The sequence below is a fragment of the Didymosphaeria variabile genome (genome assembly GCF_027946475.1).
Source record: "Didymosphaeria variabile strain IMI 356815 chromosome Unknown scaffold_6, whole genome shotgun sequence".
NCBI lineage: Eukaryota > Fungi > Ascomycota > Dothideomycetes > Pleosporales > Didymosphaeriaceae > Didymosphaeria > Didymosphaeria variabile.
This window is the reverse complement of record NW_026611625.1, coordinates 1,110,081-1,123,412: the sequence shown is the minus strand read 5'-3', so window position 1 is coordinate 1,123,412 and position 13,332 is coordinate 1,110,081. Positions and strand designations below refer to the sequence as shown.

At 53.0% G+C, this 13,332-nt stretch overlaps 3 protein-coding genes across 3 annotated transcripts; all 3 read left to right on the top strand.

Moving 5' to 3' along the window:
* Positions 1-437: 437 nt before the first annotated feature.
* Positions 438-4,206, top strand: N0V89_008298 (uncharacterized protein; the record flags this gene model as incomplete). Its single annotated transcript, XM_056217055.1, has 4 exons — positions 438-575; positions 703-775; positions 847-3,148; positions 3,321-4,206. The coding sequence occupies 4 exons, from the start codon at positions 438-440 to the stop codon at positions 4,204-4,206; spliced, it is 3,399 nt and encodes a 1,132-aa protein (XP_056068611.1).
* A 733-nt stretch (positions 4,207-4,939) lies between these two features.
* On the top strand, positions 4,940-8,798 carry NCR1 (niemann-Pick type C- protein 1; the record flags this gene model as incomplete). Its single annotated transcript, XM_056217054.1, has 2 exons — positions 4,940-8,536; positions 8,589-8,798. 2 exons carry the CDS (start codon positions 4,940-4,942, stop codon positions 8,796-8,798), a joined length of 3,807 nt encoding a protein of 1,268 aa, XP_056068610.1.
* Positions 8,799-10,212: 1,414 nt separating this feature from the next.
* N0V89_008296 (uncharacterized protein) lies at positions 10,213-12,774 on the top strand (the record flags this gene model as incomplete). The annotated part of the gene is made up of 1 exon (XM_056217053.1): positions 10,213-12,774. The coding sequence occupies one exon, from the start codon at positions 10,213-10,215 to the stop codon at positions 12,772-12,774; it is 2,562 nt and encodes an 853-aa protein (XP_056068609.1).
* Between the last annotated feature and the right edge of the window lie 558 nt (positions 12,775-13,332).

Genomic DNA, 13,332 nt, shown 5'->3' with positions numbered 1-13,332 from the left:
GGACTAGCGCCTTTTGCTGGACTAGCGCCTTCCTCCTGTGCAAGTTCTCATCGCGAACGCGAACCTGTGTCTTTGCTTGTCCTGCATTCCTGCAGTTTTTCAACTGATTCCATCTCATATCATCTACGGTGGCCTCTTGAAGACCCTGTCATGAACGTCTGGCTAGGACCCTTCTCCTACAGACATGGCCCTCCCAGCACCTCGTCGCCCTCCATGAACATCACCCCGACCTCGTCGAACGCGTAATATTCCATCCGAACATTCATAATGAAGAAGCCCCAACTCTTTCTTTACAACACTCCCCTCAATGGGTTAGGACAGAGCAGGTGCTCTACCCCACAAGCGTGGTGAACGTTGCTTGCACACTGCCAGACAGGGCTTGAAGAGATTTCAAGACGGTCAATGTAGGTTCCACTGTTTCTCCTCGACTTCACCACATGTACTCTCCACCTCTCTCCCAAGCAGATACGCTGCACAAGTCAAGTTGTCCTACACGTGTACGCGTTCTGGCAGCGCTGAAGCTCGCGCCAATCACCGGCGTCCACCTCGGCGATTGCGCCCCACCCACCCCGCCGGTAACCCTGCGTTGCCCGCTCCAACTTTTTTTTGAGTGCGGGCAAAATCCCACTTGTCGCCAAACACACGCTCCTTCCTCCTCCTCCAAACACATTTCCACCCTCCCTCTGCTAATCCTCCAGGCAGCTTGTGCTACATTTCAGCGAAGCAGCCATGGACGAGCAGCAGTTCGTCGGACTCCTCGAGTCGCTCTTGCAGCGTATGTCCTCGTTTTCGCCAGCCTTTTGCTACGCGCACTTCGTTTGTCGAAATTGTACTGACTTCCCCCAGCTGACACCGAGCGTGTCAAGTCTGCCACTGCGACGCTCAACAAGACATACTACACTTCGCCTGCGTCGCTCAACGCTCTCCTCCAGATTATCTGCAACCACCCAAAGCCTGAGCTGCGCCAGCTGGCCGCCGTCGAAGCTCGCAAGCTGGTGACGAAGCATTGGGCGGACCTCCCAGCTGATCAGAAATCAACACTGCGGAACCAGATCTGCCAGTTCACATTGAACGAGGATGTCACGCTCACCAGGCACTCGGCTGCCCGAGTCATTGCCGCGATCGCGACCCAGGATTTTGAGGATGGCGAGTGGGGCGACCTACCTGCCTTCCTCCAGCAGGCGGCCACAAGCTCTAATGCAAGGCATAGAGAGGTCGGCACATATATTATCTGGACTACCCTGGAGACCGTTGGCGATGCCTTTCCAGGCAAGAAGACCGATCTGTACAGTTTGTTCAGCTCGACCATCAAAGACCCTGAGAGCGCCGAAGTCCGGGTGAACACAATGTTGGCTTTGAGCAGGCTGGCCATGCTCTTGGAGCCGGATGAGGAGCCTCAGGAACTTGCCTTATTCCAAGAGTCCATCCCCGGCATGGTCGCAGTTTTGCAGGCCACCGTCCAGGAGGGCGATGAAGACCATGCTCTTCAAGCCTTCGAGGTCTTCCAGACGCTCCTTGGGTGCGAGTCTGCTCTTCTGCAGAAGCACTTTGCCGATCTTGTCAAATTCATGATTGAGCTTGCCGGCAACAAGGAGGTCGACGACGACTACCGTTCGCAAGCTCTTGCTTTCTTGATGCAGTGCGTCAGATATCGCAAGCTCAAGGTGCAGGGGCTGAGGATTGGTGAGGAGCTTACTCTCAAGGCTCTGCAGATTGTGACGGAGCTGGGCGACCTTGCCAGTGAAGATGAGGATGTCACTCCTGCCCGCTCGGCTCTTGGTCTGCTTGATATCCTTGCCTCAAGCCTGCCTCCTAGCCAGGTCGTCATCCCGCTTCTGAAGGCTCTTGGTGGGTACTTTTCTTCTCAGGATCCTGACTACCGCCAAGCTGGTGTCCTCGCTCTTGGCATGTGCGTCGAGGGTGCTCCCGACTTCATCGCCACACAGCTTCACGAGATACTCCCTGCGGTGCTCCATTTGCTCGAGGATTCTGACCTCAAGGTTCGAGGTGCTGCTTTGAACGGTGTGGCTCGTTTGGCCGACGATCTTGCCGAAGACGTTGGTAAGGAGCACGCCCGCCTGATCCCCGCCATGATGAAGAATTTCGATTTGGCAGTCAACAACCTCAACGACGAGCGCAGCCTGCAAATCGTCCGTGGCAGCTGCCATGCTATTGACTCCTTGATTGAGGGGCTTGACCCAGAGGATGCTGCCAAGTACGTCGGAGAGCTTGTTCCTCGCTTCAGTAAACTCTTCCATCACGAAGACCTGAAGACCAAGGTCGCAGCCATCGGTGCAGTCGGCTCCATTGCATCCGCCTCTGAACAAGCGTTCTTGCCCTTCTTCGAACAAACCATGAACGCCCTCTCGCAATATGTCACGATCAAGGACAGCCAGGAAGAGCTGGAACTCCGCGGCGTTGTCTGCGATTCTCTCGGCAAGATCGCCGCCGCTGTTGGCGCTCAGCCGTTCGAACCGTATGTCATGCCCCTCATGCAGGCGTCTGAAGAAGCTCTGCACCTCGATCACCCACGTCTTCGTGAGACCAGCTACATCCTATGGTCCACTATGGCCAGGGTTTACGAGGAAGGTTTCGAGAAGTTTCTCGACGGTGCCGTCAAGGGCCTCAAAGACTGCCTCGAGCAAGACGAAGATGCCGAGCTTGTCGAGCTGGGAGAGCAGGCCAAGGATCTCATTGGCACTGAGGTTGTGATTGAGGGCCGCAAGGTCAAGGTCGCTGCTGCTACCGATGATGATGACGATAGTGACCTCAACGAGGCTGCTATGGATGCTGACGATGATTGGGATGACATTGCCGGTGTCAGCGCCGTTGCGATGGAGAAGGAGATTGCAGCGGAGGTCTTTGGTGACATCATCTCTCACACCAAGCGCGCATTCTTGCCCTACCTCCAGAATACCATCGAGAAGCTTTTGGAGCTTGTTGACCACAACTACGAGGGCATCCGTAAGGCTGCTCTAGGCACTCTCTGGCGCACATACGCTACTCTGTTCCAGCTGGCTGAGACTGACGGCATGGCCAAGTGGAAGCCAGGTCTTCCTCCTCAGGTTGACCCGCCTGCCGATCTCAAGAAGCTGGGCAACCTTGTGATGACCGCCACTATGGCTGTCTGGCAAGACGAGATGGACCGGTATGTAAAAGATCCTCTTCTGTTCCAAGCTCAAAGATGACCTATCTTCGTTATCCCAGCTCACTCTGATGCACAAGTTGCAATTGAGGCGAACGCGAATCTACTTCTGAGAGCTTTGAATGTTCAATATGTTCAATGAACACCATAGGGATTACAGCTGACAGTATTGTAGTGGAACCGTCACAGATATCAACCGCGACCTTGGCTCTACCCTCAAGCTCTGTGGTCCTTCAATGCTAATGTCTGAGAAGGGCACGGTCGTTCCTGAGATGGTGCAGCAGCTTTTGGCCATCATCACTAAGCGACACCCGTGTCAGCAAGACTTAGGCGATGATGACGACGGCGATGTCCTTGACGAGTCGTCGGAGTACGACTGGCTTGTTATCGAGACGGCGTTTGAAGTTGTCACGTGTCTCTCAGTTGCTCTTGGGCCTGCGTTTGGCGAGTTGTGGAAGGCTTTCGAGAAGCCCATTGTCAAATATGCCAGCAGCCAAGAGTCGATTGAGCGAAGTGCGGCTGTTGGTACCATTGCAGAGTGTGTTGGTAACATGGGCGAGTCTTGCACCCCGTACACCACCAACCTGCTCAAGCTTCTCGTGCACCGCCTGTCGGACGAGGACCCGGAGACCAAGTCCAATGCTGTTTACGGTATCGGTCTGCTATGCGAGAAGACTACCAGCGACGCGGAGATCCTCAGCTCGCTGCCCACCATCTTCAGCAAGCTAGAGCCACTACTCGATGCCCAGGACCAGGCACGTTTGCTCGACAACACAGCAGGATGTGTCAGCAGGTTCATTTCCAAGCACCCTGACAAGATGCCCATTGCCGAAGTGCTTCCCCGTCTTATTCACCTTCTACCATTGAGGGAGGACTACGAAGAGAACAAGCCCATCTTCAGCATGATCGTGAAGCTCTACCAAGCCAACGAGCCTACGATCCAGCAGGCTACGCCTACGCTAATGCCAATCTTCGAGAAGGTGCTTGGTCCACCGGAGGACCAGTTGGAGGATGAAACTCGCGCTCAACTGGTTGAGCTTGTTAAGTACCTCCAGAAATAGACGGGATGGATGTTGAAGGAATTGAGATGCTGAATACCCGGCTTTGGGCCATGACGAGCGATGACTGTAATGAGTGGCAGGGATACTTACTGGCAATGCCATTTGATGACATAAAAGCGACTATCTGAATGAAATTGTTACTACATAAACGGCATAGTTCGAATTTCCACTTATTGCATGAGAAGTAACATGTTTATTGAGAAGATTAAGGTGCGCAATGCCTGCTGTGAGAGTATGCTTCATGGTTAGTGGGCTTCGGGTCTGAGATGGTGCCAAGCGTTCTTGTGCGTGACGTCGATCATGTGGGTCTTCGGTGCGGTGCCTGGCAGGCCGCCTCGGCGTGCCGCGCCGACTATCACAGTGACGACACGAACAAACACCACTCACCACCAGACGCCGCTCCGCATCCTCTCTCCACAGCCCCTAGCCACTCCACAAATCCGGAGCTGCAGTCCCCCACGAGCTATTTCTTTCCATTGCTTTTACCCAGGCAACCGTCCGCCTCTTTGCTCGTTCACTAGAAAGACTGCACACTCCTCGGAGTTGAGCTCAAAGCTTCTAGCTCGCGCACCTTGGCTGCCTGCACCATCACTCCGCTCCCACAACTCCCACGAACGCGCTATCCACAGTACATTCGCTACCATAGCTGTGATCGACTGTGTCCTCGCATCAACTCGTCGTCTTGAGCGACGCATCGTTTATTGAAGCGCCCGGTGGCGCAGCCCGTCGCACGATGAAGCAGAGCTCGCGGGGAGGATTGGGGAGGATGGCAGCGGGGCTGCTGTCTGTCTTGGTGGGCTCTGCGATCGCCGGCCCAGATCTTACGACAAAGCATGAGAAGGGACGTTGCGCCATAAGAGGACATTGCGGGAAACAGGGCTTCTTCGGCTCCGATCTGCCCTGTCCGGACAATGGACTAGCCAAGAAGGCAGACGACAAGATCAAGAAGAAGCTAGTCGACGTATGTGGCGAGAAGTGGTCGGACACTGACGTGTGCTGTAACGAGGAACAGCTGGATGCCCTCAGCAGCAATCTCGGTAGAGCGTCAGGCATCATAAACTCGTGTCCGGCATGCAAGGAGAACTTCTTCAACCTTTTCTGTACCTTTACGTGCTCTCCGGACCAGTCGCTCTTCATAAACGTCACACAAACCGAGCCGAAGGGCGACAAATACCTCGTCACCGAACTAGACCATCTCGTATCCAATGATTATGGATCGGGTTTCTACGACAGCTGCAAAGATGTCAAGTTCGGTGCGACGAATGGCAAAGCAATGGACTTCATCGGTGGAGGCGCAAAAAACTACACCGACTTCCTGAAGTTCTTGGGAGACAAGAAGTTGTTAGGCAGTCCTTTCCAGATGAACTTTCCTCGCCCGGATGCGAGCAAGTTCCCCGATATGGAACCAATGAATAAGGACGCGCATCCTTGCAATTCTACCGACCCGAAGTACCGATGCGCATGCTTGGACTGTGGCGGCTCCTGTGCGGAGCTGCCTCAGGTTACTGAAGCCAAGCAGTGCTACGTCGGCCTGCTGCCTTGCATGTCATTTGCCGTCATCATTGTCTATTCTGTTTTCCTCGGCCTTCTTTGCCTTGCTGTAGCCGGCCATGTGGCGTACCAGAACCATTCGAAGAATAAGAGCGAGCGATTGCGTTTGCTACAAGATCTCGAACCTAGTGATGACGAGGATGAAGGCGACATCGTTCACAATGTAGGAATGCTCGACCGGCCAACGAAACACTATTTTGTCAATACATGGTGCGACCGCATGTTTAGCAGGCTGGGATACGTCTGCGCGCGCTTCCCTGCTATTACCATTGTTACGAGCGTACTGGTGGTGGGCTTGATGAGTCTCGGATGGCTCAGGTTCTCAGTCGAGAGAGATCCCGTTCGTCTGTGGGTATCACCAGATTCTGCCGCGGCGCAAGAGAAAGCCTTCTTCGACGAAAAGTTCGGACCGTTCTACCGCGCCGAACAAGCTTTCCTGGTCAACGAAACGGGAGGACCTGTACTAAGCTATGACACCCTTGCCTGGTGGTTTGACGTGGAAGGCCGTGTGCAACGCATGCAACCTTTCGAACAGGTCTGCTTCAAGCCGGTGAATGACGCCTGTGTCGTACAATCCGTGACTGGTTACTGGCAGGGCGACTTCGGCAAAGTTGCGTCGGAGCCGTGGCAAAATTACCTGACCGACTGCGTTGATAACCCGTCTTCATGCTTGCCGACATTCCAACAGCCTCTGGATCCCCACTTGTTATTTGGTGGTGTCAACGAAAGCGTGCTCGATGCTCAGGCCATCGTCGTGACCTGGGTCGTCAATAATTACCCCGAAGGCACAGACGAGCTTCAGCGTGCGATGGATTGGGAAGAGGACCTTAAGAACCTACTACTATACGCCGTGCAGGGTGAGGCCAGAGAGCGAGGCCTGCGACTGAGCTTCAATACAGAAGTGAGTCTCGAGCAGGAGCTGAACAAGAGCACGAACACCGATGCCAAGATCGTGGTTATCAGCTATGTTATCATGTTCCTGTATGCGTCGCTCGCTCTTGGATCGACTACTCTTACCGTTCGCTCGATACTACGGAACCCGGCCAACGCGCTTGTCCAATCGAAGTTCATGCTTGGCATCGTTGGCATCATTATCGTTTTGATGTCAGTTTCTGCTTCGGTCGGCCTGTTTTCCGCTGCTGGCATCAAAGTGACCCTCATCATCGCGGAGGTCATACCTTTCCTTGTCTTAGCTGTTGGTGTCGACAACATCTTCCTCATCGTGCATGAGTTCGAACGCGTCAATATTAGCCACCCTGAGGGCACTGTCCCCGAGCGTGTCTCACGAGCTCTGGGTCGCATGGGTCCTTCCATTTTACTGTCTGCTACCACCGAAACGGTAGCGTTTGCGCTTGGATGTGCAGTCGGTATGCCCGCTGTGCGCAATTTTGCGGCCTATGCAGCAGGTGCTGTCTTTATCAACGCCATCCTCCAGGTGACCATGTTCGTTGCTGTTCTAGCGCTCAATCAGTATCGAGTTGAAGACAATCGCGCAGACTGCTTCCCATGCCTTCGTGTGGGACGAGCTGATACCAGTTACCTTAATGGAGGCATGGGACATGGTGCAGGCGAAGAAGGGGGCTTACAGCGCTTCATCCGTCGGACATATGCTCCAGCCCTTCTTGGAAAGAAGACGAAAGTCGCTGTCATCGCTGTATTCCTAGGTATATTCACGGCTGCCCTAGCTCTATTTCCAGCTGTTGAGCTTGGACTTGACCAGCGCATCGCGATTCCTTCCGACTCTTATCTCATCCCGTACTTTAACGATCTTTATGACTACTTCGATGCTGGTCCACCTGTCTACTTCGTTACCAAGGAGCTCAACGATACCCAACGAGAGGCACAAAAGCAGCTCTGCGGGCGCTTCTCCACCTGCCACCAAGAGAGTCTTGCGAACATCATCGAGGCTGAACGTAAACGACCCGAGGTCTCTTTCCTTGCTGCCTCTGCAGCCAACTGGCTCGATGACTTCTTCCTTTGGCTCAACCCCGAAAACTCTAAATGCTGCGTCAACGACGATGGTAAGCCATGCTTTGAGGACCGAGACCAACCTTGGAACATGACATTGCACGGCATGCCCAAGGGCGAGGAGTTCATCGACTATCTAGGCCGCTGGATTCAGGCCCCCACAACCGAAGATTGTCCACTTGGTGGCGCTGCTGCATACTCCAATGCGCTCGTCATCGACAAGGAGCACCTCACTATCCCATCATCGCACTTCCGGACCTCGCATACCCCGCTCCATTCGCAAGAAGACTTTATCAACTCCTACAAAGCTGCCCGTCGGGTAGCGAAGGAAATCGAGAAGGATGTCCAGACTGAAGTTTTCCCTTACTCAAAGCACTATATCTTTTTCGACCAGTACCTTTCTATCGTGCGTTTGGCCGGCGCGCTACTCGGCTCTGCCCTAGCAGCCACGCTCATCGTAACCACCATACTCCTCGGCTCCTTACAGACTGCACTCGTCGTCACGCTCGTAGTCGCCATGACGGTTTCCGCAATCATCGGGTCTATGGCTATTATGGGCGTCTCACTCAACGCTGTGTCTCTTGTCAATTTGATCATTTGCGTGGGTATCAGTGTCGAGTTCACAGCGCATATTGCGAGGGCGTTCACCTTCCCGAGCCGCGCTACCATGGAGCGGGCGCCAAGGCATAGGTTCCGCGGGAAGGACGCACGGTCTTGGACGGCTATGGTGAATGTCGCTTCTTCTGTAATTTCTGGAATCACGATCACGAAGATTTTGGGCGTGGGTGTTTTGGCGTGGACACGGTCTAAGGTAAGTCATGTTGTCTCGTCCTACACTAGGCAACATCACTAAGACACCACAGATCTTTGACATATACTATTTCCGCGTTTGGGTCGCCCTCGTTCTTTGGGCCGCGACCCACGCGCTCATCCTCCTCCCAGTCCTCCTCTCCCTCTTCGGAGGAAAGGGCTACATCGACCCCGAAAGCGAAGGCGGTCTGGAACAGGACCTTCGTAATCGTCAATACCCATCCTTATTGGGCGATGACGATGAGTACCTTAGTGACGATTAGTATACCGCTGAAAACGACAATGCAGGCGAAGGGCCCAGCGAGCCACGCTCAAGCCATTTGCTGCTTAAGAGTGAGTCTAGGGTGGGTGCGGAGGTTGATGTTTTGAGTACGGTGACGGAGGCTCCTTCCCAAAGTGGCGCTGCGGACGCCGAAGGAGACACGGCCGTAGAGAGTGTGGACGAGTCAATTGGCGATATGACCGCATCGCTTCCAGATGCGGATTCTGCCCGGGAGCTGTGGACGGATCGTTTTGCATATGCGGGGAAGGACAAGCCGCGGCGACGGCTGCGCTCTGGGGGCTTCTGAAGCTTTCAACTGCATAATTTGATGTAGGGTTTTGGGTGTATTACTAGCGATCGGCATTGGTGCATGCATAAACGCATATGCGAATTAAGCGGTGATTTCCCTTTGTGAACTTAATCTACTGGTCTGTGCGTAGCGTGAGATGTTTAGAATTGATAAGTTGTGGAACTGGGCACATGAGGCAGTGAGAGATCCAGAGTGACTGGAGGCATGCGCGTTTTACAACAGATGAGTCAAGAGGATGCTGGCACATTACTCAGTCCGAGTGCATACGGAGCATTGTGGTAATTGATGCGAGGATGTCACCCCCGGTGCTTGATCTGTTGTTCTTGTGTAATGCATAGTTCTGTCAAAGACAAACCATGTTCAGCCACAACGCCCAAAGAAAACCTATCAGAAGCATGTTCAAGCTCTCTGAAACACAGTTTCTGTACAGTTTGCGAGTTTCCAATGGATTTGCTTTCAGTTTGCTTTTGCTTATACTTAAATTACGAACTTTCTCATGGCCAGGTGAAGATGATCGAACCGGTGCTCCTTTTCCCCGATGGATGGGATCATCTGTATCATTTGATTCACGACTTTTGCAGATCTGATCGATTCAAAGAACGCTACTCCTGGTTGTCTCCTAGTAGTATATACGCAAATTTTAACATGCATTGTTCATAGTTTCTTACACAATGATATCAACCATTTATTATTGCTTTATAGCACCTACGGTGAGTTTATACCACGAAATAGAAAGATCACAGCCAACCTTGGGGGATGCAAACTGCGGATCACGTGCACAACTCTTTCACCAGTTGTAGATAGGGTCACGTGCGCGAACATTCACCAACTTTCGGGCACGCGCATACGGCCGCACCTACGCCTCGGACTACTAAACACCCGCCTTCTTCCGGTTTCATTACACCACCACCCACACCCACAACCCCACTACTAGTACAGGTTGTCAACGGTCAGCCACACTGCACACACACGGCTCCAGCTTCCCCAACTTTTGGCCTCCATCTCCCCATCAGAGCCCCATCTCTGACCTTTCCCTTCAACTTCACCTACCTCCACCATCTCAATAGCGCCAGTCTGGTCGTTGACCACATCAACCGCGCACGACATGGCCGAATTCTTCCGGTCTCGTAATAGCGAACCCACGATGGACGAAGGTCGTTTCTCACAAGGCACACGGCTAATCATGACCCTCTGTGTCTTGTTCTGCATCTTCATGATCTGCCCCCTCATTTCCTGGAAGTGCAACCAGTTGTGGACTTCCCCTTCGTCCGCAAAATACCAACAGCTAGAGCGCCGTATCGAGCGTGCCGAACAGGAAGCTCGCAAGCAGAGGATTCAGAATGCGGTTCTGGTCAACGAGCAGCTCCGGGCGGACATCGAATCCCTGAAAGGTCAAGCCGTTGTTGATATGCGCGAGATTGCGGAGTTGAAAAAGACACGCGATGGCACTCCGGAGCAACTCCACAAACTCATCGAGACTGTTCACACTAATATGAAGTCCGAGTTCAAGGAGGTGTTCCAACAGCATGAGAAGAGTAGCGCATATGCCCTCAGCCTCCTTAAGTCTAAAAACACGGCAGCTCTCCAGGAGCAAGATAAGCGCGCTGATGACAAACTTGCGGCACTTAAGTCCGAAGTACAGGCTTCTGCTCAGGCGCAGATCAAGCAAGCCATCAAGGGGGCCGTCGAGAAGCTAAAGACCGAGCTCGAAGTCAAGCTTAAAATGCAAGACAAGCGCAACCAGACAGCACTTGAGGCACAGGCTTCCGAAACTGCTAAGCTTCTAGTAACTGTTGGCGACCTTGAGGAGCACAAGAATGCTACTCAGCAGAAGATGAAGGAGCAGGACGACCGTCTTGAGGCAGCCAAGAAGGAAGTCCACCAACGGCAGGATCGTGCTGAAGAGGTGGCCAAGGTCCAGGGCATGAAGATCTCGTCTCTCAAGTCGAAGTTGACGGCCAACGACAACGAGATCAAAGAGTTGAAGTCTGGCAACGATGAGCAGACCGCAAACATCTTCAAGCTCAAGACCGAGATCGAAGCCCTTCAGAAGAACACAGTCACCCGCAACCAGTTCGATGACGAAAAGCGTCGGACCTCGAAGAACGAGGGAGTCGTCGCGGATCTCAAGAAGGAACTGAATGGGTCTCACGAAAAGCAAGAGTCCGAAATCTCCAAAATCAAGACAGGCATTGAGTCCCTTCTGCTGGTGCTGAAGGGTACCCAGACTCAACTTGATCAGCAGGAGCAGAAGGCCGCTGACATTGAGAACGGCATGAGAACCCTCAACGATGATGTCGCACAATTAAAGACCGATCGCGATGAGCACGGCCGCCGACTTGCCAAGGTCACGGAGGTCCAGACTACAATCGTGCAAGTACAGTCTGGCCTTGAAAAGGCCCTTCAAGTGGCCGCTTCCGACATCGGCTCTAAGGTGAACACACTCATGAAGAACACTGCAGCCATCAAGGCCGTCGATGATCGAGTGACGAATCTCGAGTCTAACCTTGAGGAGCAGAGCTGCAAGGTCTCTAGCACTGAGACGAGCGTGAAGGATCTCGAGAAGAAGGTTGACAATGCGGGAACGTCTGTCTCCAAGCTGTTCGAAGAGCAGCATACCAGCATTTCCGCCGTGGAGCAAATGGTCAAGACCACGGAGGCAAACTTCACCGAGTACACGACCGCGACCGATCAGCACCTCCAGCAACTCGATACGGAACTTCAAGAAGAGTGTGAAGCTTCTTTCGAAGAATTGAGCGCCTTAAAGCAGCGCTTAGTCGATATCCAGCGCGAATACACGGCTATCTCGAAGGCCATCGTCGCTCAAGAGGTGGTGGAGGTTCTTTCCAAGCTGCCAGCAAATGGCGCAGAGACTTCGACTAGGGAACTTGACACTTTGAAGACGGAGATTCTTACAGAAGTCCAGCGTCACCGCGATGAAGACAACACCAAGCGTCGTCTCATAGACAAGGATGCTGACGATAATATCCGTAAGCTCCAGAAAGACATTGCCGACAACGAGAAGACCCATCGAGACCAGGCGAATGCGACCGCGCACACGATTTCCGTCCATCAGGATGCTCTAAACGACAGGATTAGTGGCCTCGAGAAGAGTCTTCGGGATACAGAAACCAAGCATTATGCTGATCTCGCGAGGGTTGAGGCATCCAATGCTGGTATGTCTGCTGCGTCCAGTCTGCATGAAGCTACGACCGAGAAAGCTTTACAGCAGATACAGGCAATCAGCCTGAAGCTAGCTCAGAACGAGGCGCGCGTCATGGCGGTAGAGCATCACGCCACAGAATCTTTCGATTCCGTACAGGCTAAATCGAAGGAGATCATGGACCCCTGTGCCAAAGAGATTGCTGATAGCCAAGAACAAATCTGGGATAGGCTTAATCTTCGGCTAACCGATGCTCTCCAAATCTTTGAGAAAGATCAGGATGACAAGATTAAGAGCTTCCTGAAGCAATTCCAAGATGGGCGGCTCGAAGGGTTGATCCTGAGGCAGCTTGGTCCTGCTATGGCGAAGGTAAAGGCAGAGCTTTCTCAGGCAGTCAGGAGCTTGATCCGCTCCCAGGAGATGAAGTCGCCAAATCCCTTATCCACCGAAGACCAAGTCCAGAGACGATCAGCACTTTTCCCGAACGAAAAAGAAAGTGAGTGATTCCAAATCCTAGCGCAACAAACAAAAGACGTCCGCCTGCGACAAAGCGGTGTCACAAGCATGCACACTGGGAGCCAAAAGCTTTTTCGGAACACGAAGGTCAACGAAGTCTAGAAGCCTCCAACACGCACTTCAAGACATCCGTTTGCAAGGAAATGGTGTCATTCGATTGCATGCATGGATCACGACGCTCGGTCGACAAGGATACCCTCGACTCTGGAGCAAAGTCAATTGTCTGTCTCGATGTCACTTAGCCGACCCCATACCTAAACCTATATCGCGCTTGAGTTCTCAAGTTGAGGCATGGCCTCCTTGGGAATAACAACAGCTGACAGATTGAGGTGAGACGAAACGATAGAGTATGGGGTTGTCTTGGGGACACTGGCGGAGGCTCAAGGGAAAGGACTGTTGCATCTTTCAACGCGGGCATGGATGGGAGGAAGTACGCCGGCGACACAATAGCCTTATCGTGTGTGTAATCTGGGTATAAAAGTTATATGTATCTGTTGTTTTCCTGTTGTCTTTGTTTGGTTAAGGAGTCATGACAAGCATTCAGAT